Source organism: Psittacula echo (genome assembly GCF_963264785.1).
Source record: "Psittacula echo genome assembly, chromosome: 1".
NCBI classification, from domain to species: domain Eukaryota; kingdom Metazoa; phylum Chordata; class Aves; order Psittaciformes; family Psittacidae; genus Psittacula; species Psittacula echo.
Window position 1 is genome coordinate 55121308 of NC_137735.1, and position 20840 is coordinate 55142147.

Consider the following 20840-nt stretch of genomic DNA (forward strand, 5'->3'; position numbering starts at 1 on the left):
GTGGCCGAAGAGCTGGCTTTCCCTCCCTTGACATCATGTTGTGTGAAGACTGAGGAACGTAGGTGAAGAAGCAGCCATCTCAATCCCATATAACCCTCTCCCAGTCCTTACAGCCTCCCCACAACCCTCATGCCATTTTCAAGCTCAGTCCTGTTTTTGACTAGCACCAGCAACACCTTCATTACAACAGCCCATGAGGGACCCAACTGTCTCTTTCAGCACATAAGTACCACTTGCTGTTTCTTGCTATGACCAGAGCTGACAGTCCTTTGAAGGCACAAAGGAGTACATGACCTGAAGAACAGCAATAGGAGAAGGCAAGTTTTGGAACCTGAATGAGGAAGGAGAGGGAATCACTAACCCATGGCAGGATTCATTCACTGTATGCCAGCAGTCTCTCATTCAGAGAGTTCCATTCTTTGAGCAGTTGAATTTGTTATCACACAGCCCAGTTTCAACCATCAAGAAGTTATTCACGTTAACCTCTATTTTCTCCTGTTTATATTCCACCTCATAACTCCAGCTCCGTGCCTGAACAATTCTGATCCTCTTCCTGGCCTCACACCCACATATTTTAAGTAGCTGTTGACTGCTAACTTCTCAGTGACTCACTGCCTGGCCAGCCCATTCACTGTATGTTCAGCTATTTTATCTCTTAAGGCACCATCAACACATAAAAATATTCCATAAAACTCTGCCAGGGCTGCTTTCAAAATAGCAGACATAACTGATACTTGGTTTAGTTTCCTCCAGAAAGGTTACAGACATCCTGTGTTTACTCAACAGGAGCGTAAGGGCTGAAGGACGATATTCCTGTAGATGTCCATCTTATGAAGGTTCACAGGCCTCTGCTTCTTCTCCAGCCTCAGCACCTTCTTCATCCTCCTTGCTATTTGTCTGAGCCTTCTGCAAAAGTCTGGGCCCTGCCAAACCAATAACCAGAGCTCCAATTGGAGCAGTGATTAAGATAGCCAAGAAAGCTACTGTCAGTACATCCATTCCATACTTTTCCAGTTGCTCATCCTGATGACTTCTTGCTGTATCCAAGGCAAGAGAACCTATTGCAGCCTGCAGGAAAGAAAACATTGGTGAAATGGAGCAAGTAGCCGTTAGCACTGAAAGAGGTAAAAAAGGAGACTAATCATCAGTCAATATTTAGCATAAATTTGACATCTGTAGTACATTCAATCAATTCATTTCTAGATAGTAAATAGAAAAGTAAATGTTATACCTATGAGAACAATTTTTGCTTGGATACACTTTGAATTTTCTAAGCTAATGAGTTTATCTGGATGGTTCCCTCCCATGAAGAACATTGTTTAGCTGTCCTCTTACCTACATTTCTGGAGAATTTGTGATTAATGAAACAGGACAGTGTATTCTGCATTGCAGCTGTTAAAATACCACAGAATGCATCCTGACAGCAGTCAACTAGCAGCAGCTTCTGAAAGTATAGTTTGCAAATCTTGCAATAATCCTTGCCTGTTTGGAATATTAATTTTTGCCTGCAGTTAATCATGCTATTTAGGTGATGCCTAAATAACAACAATCACTGAAATAAAGAAAGAATGCAGCCAGCCTGAGGCTTCTCTAGCCATACGGCTGTCAGACTACCCCTTACCACAAACTGAAAACCCATTTTAAGCCTCTTGATGTGACTGTTCCTGCAGACATTTCATGTATAAGAGGGAAACACTTCTGTTTTGAAAGTTCTTAGAACCTGTATGTAAAGGCACAGTAATGTGCAATAGCTGAGAAATAGTTAAATATGTACAATTCTCTGTCATTTATTAAGAGTACAACCCAGTATGCAAGCAAAAAACCTTCACATAGAAGGCTGTCCATGCACTTTTCAGGCAGACTTACAGTGGTTTAGAATATGAACTGTCCATATCTACACTCTCCTATTAGAGCCTGATCCTCTCCCTATTTACTACTGTGCTAGTTATGAGGAGCTTTGCTAAGGACAACAGATTTAGCCTGGAATGAAAGTGATGTTGAACTGCTTACCTGGACAGTGGCCTTGGGAATCCATGCCAATGAGATAAATATTTTCTCCTTGAAATTAAACCCAGCGAAACACACCATCAGGAACGTTGCTATGATTCGCACAATGAGGGCAATGCCCAATGTAGCAACACAGAGTCCTGCAACAAAGACAAACACTTCTCAGTACTTTTGTGCATAGGTGCCTGAGAGGAATAAGGCTCCTAAAACCGTAGCTTTAAAGTGGGGTTGATTTTCATTTTGAAGTGTTTTGTTTTTTTTGGGTCAGCCATGATCTGCTTGGCTTTAGATTTCCTTATAGATATTCTTTGGAAGCCAGTAATGAAAGCTGGATAATTACTGGATGATCTTACCAACAGTTTCAGGTCTAAGAGATGTAACAGATACTTCTGCACCAATTAAACCAAAAAGAAAAGGTTGAAAGATATTCCATGCAATGGCAACAATTTTTTCTACTTCTTTCTGCAATGAAAACAAAAATAATAATACATAAATTCACAAAAATACAGCCAAGTAGACACAAGATTTAATTAATCAAAGTGAAAATGTCTCATAAAGATTGTCCAGAATTGCTTCTTCTTTGAGCTAATACTAAAAGATTCAAAATCTGTTGCGTACCTTTTGAAGGTCAGAGTGTGTAATTCTGCCAATAAATAAATGCTTATTATCTCAAGAAGAGAAATAAAAGTCACTGATATTTGAAGAGTGACAGAGCAGTTTACAGACAAGAGGAGGAAAATAAAAGCACAGATGGTTTCAGTATTTAGGGAGACATTGTCATTTGAACAGCTTTGCCATGAAGTTGCTGAGCCTTTGGGAACTGCATGCTTAAATGTGTTCTTCCATTTATATCTGAGCACAGTCAGACCCTCTAAAGTTTCAGTCAAGACCTAACTGTGCTTGTGCCGCACTCAGAGGCCTGTTTCCATGTGAGCAGGAGAAAAATTAGACCGAGCAAGTCTGAAATCCCATACCAGTAAAAAGTTGAACTTTCCAGTGTGATGTACTGTATAAGGGCAATGCTGTCTTTTATCCTTGTGTTTGAATTTTACATCTAACAATTTTCCTAAAACTGCTGCCAGGATAAACAGGAATCTTCCTGTTCTTCAGTCAACAGAATGGTAGAAGACTGTAACACAGAAACTTCTGTAACCTTAGAACAAGGTGGAGATGTACAGACTGCTAAACAGTTTTATTTGCCTCATTTCACCTTGTCATCTCACCCTTTTTTTAAAAATAAAAAAACAAACCCAAAACCTCTTTACAGATGTTGGCATCCTTTCAGTCTTTTTACTGTCCACTTAACTGTTCCACCAGTAGGTAATATGTTCCTTGTTCTCCATGGACAGTATTTGCCAAGTGACCTCCACCACGGACGATGGAAAGAGGAGGATGTTTGGATGAAGTAGGAGGTGATGAGATGCTCAGCAGGAAAACCTTGGAATCTCTGACTGTACCTGATAGAAAAGAGCTAAGGCATTTGAAAAGAACATCCTTAAAGCCAGAAAGCTTCATTCACTGATCAAAATAATTTAAACTAAGCATTTATAGACTGCAGAAGGTCCTTCTTTCTGAAATGGTTTAAAAGGTTTCCAATAGAGAGCTTTATCAGTTCTAATGTCCTTAAGTAGTTAAGTCCCCAGATGAGTTTTTCTTCTTTTAAACTTGGACAAAAAGGTAATACTTCCAAATCGAAACCATAGTTTCTTTTTCATTGTTTTAACAAACCTTGAGATCTTACTGAACTCAGGGTCTAGATGGGGATAAGAACATGGGCTCTGCTATATCTGATCCCCTTTCTTGTCTTCTCCCCTTCTTCTACTGCATGTCTCAAGGGTACAGCTGTAGAGACAAAGATGCCCTCAAAACATTGTGTAGATCATATCAAGCAAAAGAGGCAGTGACACATACAGTGAGAGGTAAAGAAATGCAGTGTGGCAGCAAAGGTAAGAGGAAGCAGGCTTAGTAGCTAAGAAAAAGTATCTAAAAAGCAGTCTTTTGTATTTTTTTTATATGGCCTTATATCACCCTTTATTGTGGGTATCCTGCTCTCTTTTATCTGGAATACGCTGGCTGAAATTTGGGAAAGAGGAGAGAAGATGCTTAATTACTGTTTTCCATTTCACCACCCCCAAAACTATGTGTAACAAAACCTCAGGGTATTCAGGCCATGCACACAACTATTTTGGACACCTGTTTGTAAATCTTACCATAAAGTGACTGTGTAAAGTTACAGACTCTCAGAGCTGGGACATAAAGCTTTGGATTCCTAGTCAAGTGTCTTGACAACTAAATCTCCTTTAAATGGCTTAAGATGTCTAAGACAAGTCTGTGAGCATTTCTCTGTCAGCCTATTAGGCTCTGTATTGATATATACTCACGTAACTTTCTGTCATGCTAAATGTTAAAGACTTCCAAAATAAATGTAGAATGCTTTTTTCTTTAATCCATACCCCTCCTAAAGCTTCATAAATGCATCATTATCACCCCTGACAGAAATTCAAACTCCTGTCAGGCTGTACACACAAAAGGGTTTTGCTATGGTACGCTTCTTTATGTAAACATTTACCTTTTCCTCAGACCATCCAACACCTCCAACAAAAGCTAAGACTAATGTGCAGAGCCCTCCTGATCCAGGGAAGCCAAAGTAGATACTGCCAAACACAGCAAACATGGACAGCCCAAGTACAAAATATGATCTCTTCCATGCCAGAGACACCTGCAGCCAAGGAAAGAGACAAACAAAAGAAAGTAAATTTCTTTTAGAAATGGAGGAAAAAGATGTCTGCTGATGATTTTGAAGGGAACAATTTGAAAATAGAAATTGTCATTAACCACTGGGAAAGAATCAAAGTTTTCAAGTAAGATGTGAACTGCTGGATTAGAGGTTTGTGGGTTTTTTGACATTAATTCCTAAGAAATTTTAAATTTTTAAATGTCATATTTTCTATCCTCTGCCCATCCAAAGTCTCACTGCCAGTAGGCTTTTTGTATCACAAGGAATATGATTCTCTGTTCTAACAGCCCTTCAACTCTGTGATAACAGGATTTTCTACCTGTGTGTTCAAGTACTAGAATGATTTATCCAAGGAGAGGTGAAATCCTTGACACTAGATGGGTTTGATCCAGTCTTGCAGAGACATCTCTTCCATTGTTGCCCATTTCTATTTATCTGTTTAGTTCCTGTATCTTCTTATGCTATTTGATAAGAAGAAAATCTGGTCCCACTGAGGGCAACAGATGCTTTGCAAATTGACTTAGGTAGTCCAGAATATATCTATTTTCTTCCACGATTTTCTATTTGCTTAATTGCCCCTTGATAGTAAATTCATCTATCATTTTAGACAGGCTTGATTTTCATTGAAAGTAACACATTCTAATTAGCACTACTTGTATGCCCCGTCACTTAACACCTACAATCTGTCCACTTTACTCATTTTTAATCTTAGGCCTACTGGAAAGAGGCCTACACTTACAAAAGTAAATGTGTCACACATCAATCTAATTGATGATTATTTTACTGTCTGAAATGGGTATCAGACCTTTTCTCCTTTATGTGTGGACAATTCCATCACCTTCAATGAGAGCAGGGTGGCGAGCTCAGTTCCAAATTCTCCATTGGGAAGGACTATGAGATCATACATTGTTACTGGTGCAGTAAACAATCACCTGTAACACACATCCTCACTTGATAGATAGGCTTTGCAACCTGAAAGCTGTTAGCGCTGTACACAGCTTTCCCCAAAAGCAGCTTCATGTGAAGCTTGGAAATTAATAAGTTAAGAACATTATCCCTTATCAAAGAGTCTCTATTTCATTAAGAGTTTTTTACTGTTTTTTTTTTTACCTGATCACGGCTTGGGAAGTATCGAATAAACATTCCCAGAATCCCCCCTGCTGCTATGCCAACAGCAACCTCCAGTACCCCACGGAGAACATTGTACAGAGTAGAACCTATTTGGCAAAAGAAAAATAGGTTCAGTAAGCTACACATAGACTTTTCGTGCACAAACCACACTGTACACCTATGAGGGTGATTCCAGGGCAGTGTCTGCTTTAAATTACTTGGGGCAAAGGGGTTCAGGATGGAACGTATGGCCCTAAAAGAACTGGATAATGCAACTTTCTCTCTATGGAAGTTCATGCCAAGAAAGAAGCTAGAGAAAAAGCCACTCCAAGAACACTGCCAAACCCAGGGATATTTGAAAGCATTATGTTGGGAATACAGGACAAGACTTGGCAGCTAAGGGAGCAGAGAGGGAAAAATGTTCTCTGAAAACTGTTGTGACCCACAACTCAGAGCAGACAATGTTACATCAAGACTTTTGATCATGGGTAATTTCCCTCTCAATATGCAAGTCCATATATGAATTTTATAAGGAGATGTCATTAACTTACAAACCAGTCAGTTATAACAGAGCACATGTTCTTCAAAACATCACTATTTGTTCTGGATTTCACCACACACAGATTAACCAGCATACCAGAAGAGAAAGCTATTCCAAGGCAAGTGTTGAAGCCTGTGATAGCCAGAATGTCATCAATGCTGCCAGCTGCCATTAGCAAAGTTGGGACACCTTTCTCCACCCCATATCCCGCAGCTTGTAAAATCAGCATTGAGGGAACCACCACAGCAGGGGAGACTGCACCTAGAACAAAACTGAAAATACACAGGTTCAGCCTCTCTTATAAAGAAAGCACTGAACTGAAAAACCTCAGAATGTTCTGACCCCAATTCTTTTAAAGCATAAATAAACAAATCTTTACATAAGGTATTTTCCTTACCTTTTCCTGCTAATTACAAGCAATTCCTGCCCAACTCAATAGTATTAAAAATAAAGGGCTCTAAGACTTGAGTCTACACTGCAGGCCAATTATGCTCCCTGATATATGCCTTAATTGTCCCATTTAGGAACCTAGTCTAGACATGCTTATGACTCAGTAGCCCAGTTCCTTCTCATAAAAATCAGTGTGTGGCATAGGAGTTCATCCATCTTGCTCCAGTATATGCATCTGGACCTATTCTACCAGTTTAGATAGAAATAGATGGAAAAGGTTTCCTCTTCAAGGATATTACTCCAGAATATAACATGCCATATCCTTATCCTTGACTTGTGACAGGAAGACTGTCCTATATGCATTTCTCTACAAGGAAATTCTGAATTCCAGCATGCAAATTCTCCAAATTGTGGCATCATTTTCTGTCCCTAGAAGCCCTCTGTGTTGTGGTTGAAGACTCAATGGTCACACCAGCCTTCTTCAAGTGCTCAGATCAGAACATTAGACACAGAAGATTAATGATGCAAGTACTCGTCCATAGCCTGGAAATGTGACCTTTAAATTAGCCACAGAGCCAGATACGAATGGTAAGCAAACAAGCACAGCTTCCTAACTAACTGGCATTAAACTGAGGTCTTTTGGTGCAGAGAACTAACTGCACTTGGATCATTTAACTGTAGCATGAAAACAGACACATTTGTCATACAGGAGAAAAGAGAGTACGTTACCCTAAAATAAATCCCCACTGCCATGGCAAATGCATGAGCAAGTAGGCAAAACCAGCAGCTGTGCATGTTTCTGAGATGCATGGTCCAAAGGAAAGCCGTAAACAGACTGCTTTGAGCTTCTTAAGAGCCTGCAATATACAAACACATTCAGACATTAGTCTCAGTACCCTTCCTTGTCTTTATAGAGAGGAAATTAATGTACAATCTGATATGGTTTATGAAAAGAATCCTCTCTGAGCTGCAGTACAGGATGTGACAGCTTTACATGGCCTAAGCCTGAGACAGGCTCAAGTGCAACTGGATTTGGATATAAAATTCCAAGTGTGGGAGTGAAACCCACTGAATCTAGGGCCATCAAGGTTCCTGCATGTCACAGGAAGGAGGGGCAGAAAATTATGTTTGTCTTCTTGTGCAGAGCAAGCTAAATGTGAGAGGCTGGACAGGGATCCATTTGAAAAGTGCACCCTCAACACAGCTGACTGACCCACAGTTACTTGAGGCCGTTTGCTCGACCCACAGCAGAACTTGCGATAATCCCACAAGTTGCACAAGCACCCCAAAAAAAAAAAATTTCCCACATCAGTAAGTCATGGAAAGTTGTAGAACCACATACACTTGGCACAAGGAGCCAAGCATTTCTTCCAGCTGTCTCTCACTTGATATCCAGAGCATATTCAAGTTCCATTTGGCTCAGCAACTTCTATTAAAAAATTTCTCTAAGCCAGAGTATTTACATGTAACAGCTACCTTTAAAAGTTAGTCAAAAACATGACTCTGCTAGGACAGGTCCCTAATTTTGACATGCGGGGGTGAAGGGGAGAAATTCAGTGACTTGCACTTTTTACCAGCGTAATTAGGGCTGAGAATTACCAGAGCAACTGACATCTTTGTCTTCACAGCTTCAATTACACCAGGAGCAATTGTTCCAGAGCTTCAATTGCCACATGGGAGAAAAATGAGTCAAAGACAAAGCTCCCTTGGCAAAAAAAAAAAAGTTGTCATGGAATATAAAGAAAAGCCATCTCCCAGAACTGGGCATCCAAGCTGTGTGTAACAAGATGCTCATACAAGTTTCAGTGTCTTAGGAAAAGAGACAAATCGTAATCGAGGAAACCAGGTATTTTTCAAGAATGACAACACCCTATTTTCCTAAATATCTGCAGCACTGGCAACTCCCAAGTCTTCCTTGGTTAAGTAAAATCATTTTAGTTGTTCTGAACTAGCTATAATTGACCTAAATTTTCTATAAACTTTAAGTGGTCCCTTAAACTTAAATGGGTAGGGACCAATATGGTACAGCCTTACTTCAGCCAGCTGATTTTGATTAAGCAAAAGCTCACCTTCATTAATTTACGGGATGTCAAGTTTCATGGTGTGCAGAGGAAGACTTTTTTTGTTCACGGGAGCATTATCGACTTCATTGTGAACAAAAAAAAACTAATTGTGATGTGAAGCACTGTTTCTGTAGTGCAGCAGGACTCAGGTTTGCCAGTAATGTATTTGCATTAAAATGGCAATGATTCAAAAAAACCAAAGAAATAAAGAAGTAAAAAAAGACACACACGTTTGGATGTTTTAGTTGGCTGGGTTTTTTTGATTTATGTCAACAACAAATCAAAAGCAACATTCTTTTTCAAGGATTGGGGATCCCTTCCATTACTTGCTTTAGTTTGTCAGTATAAACTGATAGGGAGTTTGGCAGGGAGCGTAAACTCTTCCTGACAAACCAAGGGGTACATGTCCTCAAGATGGTCTGGTCACAAAATTCAGGAAATTTGTTTAAGGCAAGGGGAAAATGGTCATAAAATCTGTTTTCTTCAGCTAGTTTTTTGATTGCTTGCATGCTTCACAAACCCAACTGCCAATATTAGCACACATATAACTACACGATAAAAACTATGCTTTCTGTTATTTACTGTGAGGGCAGTGAGACACTGTAACAGGTTGCCCAGAGAAGTTGTGGCTCCCTCATCCCTGGCAGTGTCCCAGGCCAGGTTGGATGGGGCTTTGAGCCACCTGGTCCAGTGGAAGGGGTCCTGCCATGGCAGAGGGTTGGAACTGGATGAGCTTTAAAGTTCCTTCCAACCCAAATCATGCTATGATTCTATGATCTAATTTGCAGATCCTTTAAGACTTAACAGTTCAATATTTTTAACAGAACCAATTATTAATTTTTTTTTTTTTTTGAGGGCTGTTGTATACATTGCTTCACACAAACAGCTGTTGCTATACCTTTGGATCTAGGCCGAGTCCTGCTCGGGTCAAGATAATTGAAAGAGCAATATTCCTCAGTGCTGCCGACCAGCGCAGATTTATCTGGACGATGTTCCTAATGAACCATATATTTCGGATCAGGAAACCAGCAAGTAGCATCCCTTAAATGAAAGCAAGTGCCTGTCAAATTATTTGGTTTTATTGCACAAGAAAAGCTTGCATAGCATTCTGAAAATAGACACCATATTATGTATTTATGAGAGATGAAGAAACAATGTTCTGAAACCATGTTTTAACAATGGGGACTAAAGCATGGAAAGAGAGAGACATGTTTAAAGCAATGAAAGTGGCCTAAGAACACACCAGATCACCAATTAATAAATCCACAGGATGCTGACACATAGCTTTAGTGTGAGTCAACAGAATTCAGCTTTGTTCGCCAGGTACTGGTCATTCTTGCCATAAGGAAAGACCTCTCTGCATCCTTAAAGATATTTTTCTTCTTAGCTTGTTTTAAAATGAAAAGAAGAAGATTGTCTAATACTGTGTATTTACCTCAGAAGTTGGAAGTCATTAAAAATCCTCTTAGGTGTAAGAAATGCAGGTATCAGAGGAACTGCAATGCTGAGTTCATTGGAAAAGACAATCTAAAACAGCTAACAGACATTTCAATAGTCTCTGGCAATATGACTTTTATGCAAAGAGGGGGAAAAAAATCAGGAACTTGGTCTTATCTTCTACTTCAGCTACTTGCAAGATCCAACTTTTTGCAAATATTAGCAAAGCTACCTAATCAGAGACTTCCTACAAAGCTACTGGAACTCTGGTTCTGGAAGGATACGGAAAAATACAGGGAAGTTTGACTTGAAATGTAGATCTGCAGGAATTCTTGTAGGTCCTGATGATTCAAACATACATTTTTGTGTATGTTTGTATTAGCCATATAAAGTAACAGGAAACAAAAAAAGATGAAAAGTAAACACTGCTCAGGTTGGACCCAGCTTGGTGTGAGCCTTGGCTGTGGACTTGATTTGTCCTGGAACATACTAGATTTTTGGACATGGTTCTTTCTACCACCTCCCAGGAAAAAAAATGGCATAAGTAATGTGCCTCATGACAATTATATCAGGCTAGCATAATGATCGTATGCTCTTTGCAATGTTTGCGTGAGGTCCAAAGCACTGGAGCTACCCTCATCTAGAATTCTACCCAACAAATCAAAAAACGCCACCTCAATGGATAACTTCACTGGTCTGCTCCATGTTGCCTGCTACAGAAACCTCTCTGCAATGTGTACCTAAAATATACTAGGTGACTGTTTCAGTAGCAATTTCACTCCATTTCTTCCTGAGACAGAGGCTCACTATAATGTGCTTGAGTGCTCAGCCATCCACATTACACTCAACTGCACCTAGCAGAAACGGATTAAAGCCACGTAAGAGTACAAGAATTGTATTACCAGTGTGAAAAAGTTTTCCAAGACATTGACAATCTTTTCCTCTTACAGATTTCTCCATTTTTCCTCAAACACTGGGGATCTGAATGATGAACTCTGTCCTAAGCAACTAAACAGACATGTGCTGTCATGTGTTTAAGTTTCTGTTGCTCAGGATTACCTGTCTGACAAGTAGTTTCATGCTCAACTCATAATTTTTAGATGCAGATTTAATTTAAAAAAGAAAAAAGCAGAATCCAAATGGTCAGTTTTTTTCTTTTACCTTTTTTTCTCTTTGTTTACCAAGAAAGGGCAGAATCCCTGTATGTTACATTCTGTATTCATGTCATTGCAGGCAGATACGCGACATGCAAAACTTCCCTCCCTCTCATTTGAATTTATTCTCATTCGTGAAACTAAGCAGTGCAAGAACACACATGCTGCCTGGACAGAGCTGTATATCATCCTATCGAGCCCTTCTGTAAGGAGTGCTACTGTGTGAAGCACACCACCAGCTAGGCAGGTTATAAAATCTCACCTGTGCACTGCAGGCAGGTACTTGTAGCCTACTCTGCCATGAAATTTTACTGTCTGTCAACAGCTTTACTCATTTATGCACTAAGCATGGTAAGGGGGTGGTATACAACTGGTGAGAAGAACCTGGAGCTTCATTTTTCAGCTTCATTGGCATCGCAGCACTTCACAACATTGTACTGATCTAACCAAAACCTCCTTTAGGAAGTGCGTCTGAAAAGGTTCTGATGATGCCAGAATTAACATAATTTTCTATTTTGCATTTTTATGTAAAATAAGATGTGTATATGCAAAAAAATGTTATGATTGATTTAAAATAACTCTCTTCAAAAGAATTACTCCTTGTGGTCAGTTTTATTTTCTCAGGTTTCAGTCACCTTGAGATAAAGGAAGGAGAAAGGAATTGCTTTGGACTACCAGTAGTAGGGAATTCTTGTAGTGTTTTCTTTGGAAAACACTTTCATTGTGCAAGATACATGCGAAACTGCTCAGCAATAATTTCCTTATGAATTAATTATTCTACTGTAATAGCAGGTCTAAATTAAGAATCCTTTTTGGTAACATTAAACCCAAATTTTAAGTAACTGTGACAGAGGGGACTGAAGGAAAATAATCTTAGAATCTGTAGGTATACAGTTCTCTGGTCCCCAAATAATTAAAAAGAGAGCCTTAGTAACATACACGCAATTTCACCTGAGACAGATTGGGGAAGTTTGCACCTTCTCAGAGACCAGATAAAAGTCACTTGGAAAATCTACAGATTTGGAGTGTGACACTGTTCATTCCCAATCCAAACATACCTAGCATGCAGATGCTACTTGACAGTTTAAACCACTCAAATAGGTGGGAAGAAATGAAGGAAGGATATCTTACCCAGAAGAGCAGGGAGAGGGGGTAGAGTTCGTATTTTAATGAACCCAAAAATTTTCCCTCCGATGACAGCAAAAAAATAAAGAAACAGAATTCCAAACAGATTTCCACCTGGGAGACACTCAGCCCCAGTGATGGACCAAACCACAGCCCAAACCAGGACCACGACTGCAACTGAAACAAAACAATAAATATTCATATTTAGTCATTTCTCAGGGATTACTTTGTTTGCTATTAGACCACTTTTGTTTTTCTACTAATGAAAAGAGTACCCCGACTTTCAAAAATAAAATCACTTAACTTAAAAATTAGCTTAATCATAACAATATGATTCATTCATCTTTGATGCTCCCAAAACTGATGTTCTGATTTTATAGATGCTAAGATACTTTAAAAAATGGTACCAGGAACATCATTAGGGACCAGAAAGTACTGAGTGAGTGTTGGGGCCACTGTGGAAAGCACTTAACAGGTCCTGAACTTAAAGCAAAGACTTTCACTAACTTATCTTGCCTTTGCATGTCTTCGGCTACTTCAAAACTGCAGTAAGAAGGAAGTGTCTTTTGTTAGGAAAAGTCTTAAATAACTGGTTATCCAGGCATTCTCTTCTGTGAGCCTTCAGGGTAGGGCACATCTTAAACAGAATGGGTGAGTTTGTCATGTAGTTAGGAGGATTCTTGGCTTTACACACTACGGTATTAAGGAACAAAAGAAGTTATCTCTGCCAAGTCTCATATTTGTTGCCTTAATTCAACAAAAAGCCACCTAGTGTGACAAAAATCCTACTGAGTTTATAATCATCCTAATGCTCCCACACCAAAACAAACTATCAAGATGAGAATTAGGAGGTCTTTCTTCTGATTAAAACAGTTTGCAATGCAAAAACACACCTACCATGCTAAACACACAAGAGAGGATGGAGGAACAAAAAAAATATGCATTCAAACCTTTGTTTCACCTGATTCGGGGTTTTTTTCCTGCTAAAACATTGAAACAAAAGTACAATATGTAAACCATAGTTATTTCCCTTTGTTATTTTCAAGGACAATGGACAAATATTATCACATCCAGAGAAATGAATATTTCATTTGTCATTTTTTGTTTTAACTAGACTCTGGTACATACTATTTGTCACTGTTCGGGACAGTAAACCTTGAGGAGGACATGTAAATATTTGGCTCCATGTTCTTGCAGGTATTGAAGACCCTGACGTTGGTTCCAGAGGTTGCTGAGCACAGTGATTCAAGAGAGCAGTTTCTTCTGTTTGTATATTCCCACCAATACCCTTGGCATCTACTGCTGGTCCCTCCTGAAGGAAAAGAATGAGACTCCCTCAGAAACAGCACTGTATATACCTGAAGCAGTGTACAAGACCTGAAATCAGCTATGATGCATGAATTCCACACTGTCTACAGATTACTACATTAGTTAATTAGCTCCACTTCAAGCTGAAATCACAGCCACTAATTTCCAGCAATCCAATATACCACAGACTTTTAACTATCGCCGTAGGAATGGTCCAACTTTGTAGTATTTTTTGGATTTCTGGTGATGTGTTTGGCATGGCAAAAAGAACTGCATGTGAAAGACTGGCACATTTGCCTTTTTATCTGCAACTGACAGGACTCCTGTCCCAGTACAAATAGCAGCTGCTCATATTTGATGAAGAAACGATACCAACAGGCCAGATTCAGGTTGTCTTGTATACAAGCTAAATATTTGTTAATATTTTAAACAATTTGATAAGGTTCCACTTCCAGTCTAGATTTCACAATATAGTTAACGATAAGCATCATTCCAGTGAGACAGTGCCTTTAACATAACTCCTAAATAATTTCTGTTGTAAAGCCTTGAACCAAAATAACAAAACTACTTATGATTAGAGATGAAAGAGACAGAACAGATGTCCAGTGCAAGCATTACTTACATGATCCATTCCTGGAAGTGTCAAGCTGGTAAGTCAAGGTAGAGATGGAGAAATACTACCCTAGGAGTTATTTCCTTGAAGAATGTTTCCTTGAAGCTGTTCTGTTATACTGATTCATCTACTTATCCATCTTCATAGCCAAAGTGCTTTTTGACCATTTTTGGATATGTGTCTCACTTCATTTTTAGGGTCCTTATTTTTAACAAGTTAATCATCTGCCTTCTCCTGTGATTATTCACCTTCATGTCATCTCACTGTCACAGCATGGACATGAAATTCTTGCCTATACTGTGGTTTGGCCCTCCTCCAGTAACAGTTCCACATTTAAAACTAATTTTTTCTGTCTTGTCTCTCTGTCTCTAGAGATATATATATCCCTTACTCAGAGTCACAGTTGGAACACAAATCTTGTGAGCTTTCAGCATTTCCTTGTTTATTTACCCTGTGATCACCAGCTACCGGTGTGTATAAAGACACACCATACAGTACTTACCTTTACAGTCAATACTGTATGTTTGCTCTAAAGTGCCTTTATGTTAAGAACTTTATTCTTACTTGCATTTACAGAAAATCTTTTTTAAAGCCATAGAAGCTTCCAAGAACACTGGAATTATGCATATAGAAGTTTAAAATTGGAAGAGGTGTTTATTTTTCTTAGATAAGGAAGACATGCAGGAACAACCTTCAGCAAGTGGACTGATAGGCACAATTTGAAAGCAAAGAAGCAATTTTAAGTCCACAAAATTCTCTTAAATAGCTGATTGTAAAATATAAGCTGACGCATTTTCCACTTAAAGCTGAAATTGCAACCACTGATTTCCAGCAATCAAACACACCACAGACTTAAAAGAACTGAACATTTGTTGATTGTAACAAATTCCTGCTGAGAAGGTTTCTCTCTGTGTTCCCTTCCAATGTAGGGATTTTAACAGGTATAGAAAGAAAAAGGAAAGGAAAAGTAAGTTTCCCTCTGACTGAAATTGTACTTTGAGACCCTAATTAATTACCTCACTTTGCTTATGCAAGGGAATCATGCCATTTCTCTCACATACTGATGGCTCAAAATCTTCATTGTCTTTTACAGTATCCTCCTTTACCATTGTTGCAAACCTAAGGAAAGCAACAAAGATAGAAAAGTTAGAGAGAAGCACGTAATGCTATTTTCCAGATTGAAGGCTTCTCAGTGATTTTCCCTCCTTCCCCATAGATCAGGTATTTGGAATTTAATGGTTTTTTGCATGCCTGTGTATGCTATATGTAAAAACGAGACAGAAACTAACTTACAAAGTCAAGCACTAACAAAGTTGAATTAAAAAGTCTGAGTTGTAGAATCATAGTGATCTGTACTAACCTATTATTTCCTCCTTAAGAGAATGGCTGTTATGTATATATATTGTGTATATATATACATATATATACACGTGTATATATATGTATATATATACATATATGCACATATATATTTGTACCTCCTATCAGTGCAACATAAAGGTTATTTGCTGTCAACTCCACATACCATGACCATTAGTTCTGAAAGTGTCAGAGTCTCTGTGTGCATGGCAGTGCAAGCAACCATTTCATAAAGCTAAGAGCAACAGCTGTAGTTTCTAAAGCACACACACAAGGGGACACTTTCTGTAACTTAAACCTGACCAGATCCAGCTTGATTTCCAGGGGAATTTTCAAGAACATGCTTCCGTTAGATGCAATTATATTCAAAAACATGCTGACTGTATATCTAAGGAGAAGATGCCTCTTTGAATGAAGATCAGAACTATGCACAACTTGCACTGTATAAATCAGGTGAAGCTGATAAAACATGGCTCTTTCTTACTGCTTATGTCCCATAGAGATACTTCTAATAGTGAGAAATAAGGTCCAAGTTGCTTGTGGGTAATTGTCATTGTACTTACTCAGTCTAACCAATCTATTTCTTGTCCCACAGATGCTAACAAGAGATGTGGCGGTGTACTGTTCTGTGTGTCGGAATTGGTTTTGTGTGAATATTTACTGTAGTTTCACAGGTGCAGCGAAGCAACAGTCACAGACAGTAAAGGTGTGCATATATTCTCTAACTTCATTTCAGTGCTAATGACATTTTTTGGAAGTCTTTTACATTGCTCTGGTCATAGAAACACTGCTCAAGTTAAGTAGAACTGAGTCAAGAAATTCCTTCCTTGCTGAATTGCTGGGAGCAAGTCAGACAGCCAATTCTCACAGTTATCAAGCCTTCCGTTTATAATGACATGCTTCATATTTGAGAACAATTGGTGCCATGAGCAAAGACAGAGGCTATTGTAACACCGGGGTGGTTCTGTTTGAGCTGTTCTGATATTAAATTGGCTTGAGACATGGCCAAGGCACAGAGGAAGAATACAGAGCCATAGGCAAACACTTTCCATGTCTTCTAAGGTAATAGTTTTGTTTTCTTTTCTTTTTAAATGTAAAACATTCATTTGCTCCAACTCCAGTACTTTTTTATATGTTTAATTACTTCTTGTGGAACCAAACAGTTGTGGTCTTGAAGTTTTTTAACGAAGTGATACCCCCCACCCCCCCACATAGGGATTGTTAACCCTTTTATTGGAGCTGGGAATCCATGAATGCCAGTATATTGACTGAAACAGAAAGTATGAGCAACGTACCAGTGCCTCCCTCCTTCTTTCCACCTACCATTTCCTCAGGGTATACGTACTTAATTTTGTAATTCTGAAAGGTGTGTGGGTAAGGGACAGAAGGGATACAAAGATACTGCTCTCCATCCAGCTGTGTATGGGCAACATCCCAGTTCTTGAGATCACATACTTGTTGACAGAAAAAACATTAATTCTTCAGAGAAACCCAAGTCTACCTCAACAGCTTCAGGTCCTAAATGAATAGTTCAGAATAGCCTATTTGACTAAGCAAGGATATTGGATGTTCCACTTAGCAGGAATCCTTTCAAGGTGTGAATGAGGGGTCTGACAGTGTATGTGCTGTTCTTGACTGTTCTGCACCACATCTTCACCCTCCTAGGTTCCTGATACTGCTACTTTCAAGCAACAGCCAGCTGGATTAATGAGACCACAGCAAGTAGCTAGTTTACTCACATCAGGGAGGTGGGGTTTGGCATTCATGGTTACTTGGTTGTGGTTTGTTTTGTGGTTTTTCTGGGTTTGTTTTGTTTTTCAAACTTTCCCCCCTATACAGACAAAAATCAGTGATTGAGAAATCATGGAGCAGAATTCATACCAGAAGATTAAGGTCAGTACCATGGAAACCAGCCAGTAAGATGCTTATTTTAGTACCTCCCTATAAAATATACTTTCCTTATTTTGAAACCAGAAAGGTTTTTATTAGAGCTTTTCATTTTCTTGTGTTTAATGGGTAGGGAGGAGGAAAGAGAGGGAAAGCTGAAGAAATAGCTGTCAGGGGCCATGTGGGCATGGCTGTATTATTAGCTCTATTGCCCTGGTGACTTGTCATACAATCATGTAACAGGGCTAGAAGGGATCTTCAAAGGTCACCCAGTCCTACCCCCCCCCCCCCCAATGAGCTAGATCAGGTTGCCTATACCCACATCCAGCCTGGCCTTGAATGTCTCCAGGGATGCTGCATCCACCACCTCTCTGGGCAGTGTTCTACCACAGTCATAAAGAATTTCTTCCTCGCATCCAGCCTCAATCTCCCCTCTTTTAGTTTAGAGTCATTACACCTCATCCTATCACAACAGGCTAATAAGCCTCTCCCCAGCTCTTTTACAGACCCCTTTTAAGTACCGAAAGGCCACAATAAGGTCTCCCTGGAGTCGAGTCTTCACCAGGCTGAACAACCCGAACATTCTTCTGCTTTGTACACACACAGTACAGATAAGGATACAAGTAAAATACCACAAATACTGTCAGAGCAACTAACACTCATAATAATAATAATAATAATAATAATAATAAAGACCAAACAAGAGAAACCCAAAAACCACACACCATCACCCACAAAAACGTAAGTGATGCACCTGATACACCCTCCTTACCCCCTCCTTGGGCAGCCCCCCCCCTTACCTCTCCTGCCGCCTCCAGCCCCAGCGATGGCGATGCAGAGGGGCAGATAACTTCCCTGGGGAATGGCGGGATGCCAGGGGAGGGATCGCTCGCCGTGCAGCTCTGCCACGGCTTGCCTCGCAGCGCCGGGGCGATGTGGCGGTATTCTGCTCCCTGCGAGCAGCGGCACCGTTGTGCCGGCTCCGGCTCCTCCTCCCTGCTGCTGTTGGAGCCACAGGCTCTCCTCCAACGCCCCGGCTTCACTAGGCCGCAGGCAAAGCCTCCGCCTGGCGCCTTCACGCCGCTTGGCGCTGTGACCTGCTGTCTCCTGAGCCCGCAGCGTCCCGGAGGACAACGGGTAAGAAAGAAGTAGATTTGTGTGTCTCACATAGCCTCCGCTTCACATGTGATTTCCCTGCAAGCTGCACGCATTAAAAAGGCTGTGTTCTATGCTGCCCTTCCTGTGGCAGAAGCCACACACAGTTCTGTTTACTCAGACCACAATGCTGCAGCTGGAGCTGAGGTGCAAAGGAAGGGTAAGGCTCTCTAGATGATTCTGCTCTGGGTACGTGCAGAAAAAATTGCACTGAAGAAGGCAGGAGAATAAACAAAACAAACCAAACCAACATCAAGAACCTCAAGTATTTCTCCTTCTCAAGTGAGCATAAAGTGTGTCCACCTCATCGGTACGTGCATGTGAGGGAATGAGACAGACCTACTCTTGTAACCTCATTTTGCAAGCTACACTGAGTAGGTTTCAATGAGATACTAGCAAAAAAGTTCTTCCCTGTGAGGGTGGTGAGGCCCTGGCACAGGTTGCCCAGAGCAGCTGTGGCTGCCCCATCCCTGGCAGTGTTCAAAGCCAGGTTGGATGGGGCTTGGAGCAACTGGGTCGAGTGGAAGGTGTCCCTGCCCATGGCAGGAGAGGGTTGGAACTGGATGAGCTTTAAGGTCCCTTCCAACCCAAAACATTCTATGATTCCGTGGTTTATGTGAAAGGAGATTCAAATGCAACATGCTGCTATTTTGCTCTTAGTAGTATTACACAGAGTGAAGCTCACTGAGGGAAAGAAGCACTGGGTTTTGATCAGTTAAAATGTTCCAGAAGGACTCAATCAGGGAAGTCTCTTCCCCCCTTACGCTTCCCAAAAGATCTACAATCTGAAAAGTAAAAAAATTCCTCTTTCTGTTATCACTGGAGTGGAAGGAAAAAAAAAAATAATTACCCGTCTGCATTAAAACAGACCAGGGAATTAAGAGGTCACAAGAGAATTAAGAAGCCTTCTCCTTTAATAATTCCAGCAAGTCTGCTGGATGCATTTCAGCGTTGTAGCTGTTAACGCATCCATGAAGAGCTTTCCTATGCAAGGCAAATGACAGCAATCTCCGCCCATTTTCTTTTTTTTTTCCTGGTCTACCAGCTTCTCCACTTCCACTGAAAATCTGTATATCCCTGAGCTTTTAGTGCAACATAAAAAGCAAATAGCATCTCCTTTTATTGAAGGAATTCTTTGACAAAAGCAGCATTTCCCGAGTAGCATCTGTGTGTTACAGTTGCCAGTGAACTTAGAAATGTTAATAAAATTCAATATGCAACAGGTATAATGAATTTTCTCTAAGATTCTTAATTACATTTTCAGAATACACAATGCAAGTTTCCTGTGTTACTGCAGTGAGAAGATTCTCTTTTCAAGGTAAGCCTGAAAACACCTACTACAGAGAGGGACTTTGGCCTTCATATGGAACTCCAAAACCATTGAAATGGTATCCTGCCAGCCTGAACTTAACAACATTTGAATTTATGTCAGTGAACATTAGTGGAACCAGTTTGGATAACTTCCGATTTCTGCCTCAGCTCAATTTTGCTTGGCTGCCAGGGTCTTTTTTGAAATACCAGATACTCAAACCCCCCTAAACAAACTACACAAGATCAGAATGCTCCAACCACGATGAAGGGTAAAAGTTAAGCCAAAAATGAGCTTGAGGAAGCCAACATCCACAATACTCTCTCATTTGTAAAAGTTACATTTACTTATGATATTAGAATAAGAAGTCCGATTTTAGCTAGACATGTTCAATCATCTTTGAAATTAAATAATTTTTATTAATGTTTCAGCTGATACTTAAAATCTTAAACAGTAATTTTAAAAACATAGCAGTTGTTACAGAAACACTCACAAAATATTGAACATTTCCCCCTGTGCTTTCTGATTACTGATTAATCACACTCAGTATATTTATTCTTTAATTCCTCCCCCACATATATATGTATTTAAAAATATACGAATATATATGAAATTACATACAGCTTCATTCACAAACTAGATAAA

The 20840-nt window shown here is 39.8% G+C and overlaps 1 protein-coding gene across 1 annotated transcript; it reads right to left on the minus strand.

Annotated features, from left to right (window-relative positions):
* Positions 1-828: 828 nt before the first annotated feature.
* LOC308230444 (sodium/hydrogen exchanger 9B2-like) lies at positions 829-15841 on the minus strand (the record flags this gene model as incomplete). The annotated part of the gene is made up of 11 exons (XM_080635172.1): positions 15502-15841; positions 13693-13876; positions 12571-12741; positions 9747-9889; positions 7515-7642; positions 6492-6667; positions 5855-5961; positions 4577-4726; positions 2361-2469; positions 2011-2147; positions 829-1068 (listed from the first exon to the last, which is right to left on the minus strand). Exons 1-11 carry the CDS (start codon positions 15592-15594, stop codon positions 829-831), a joined length of 1638 nt encoding a protein of 545 aa, XP_080491298.1. The 5' UTR covers positions 15595-15841.
* Between the last annotated feature and the right edge of the window lie 4999 nt (positions 15842-20840).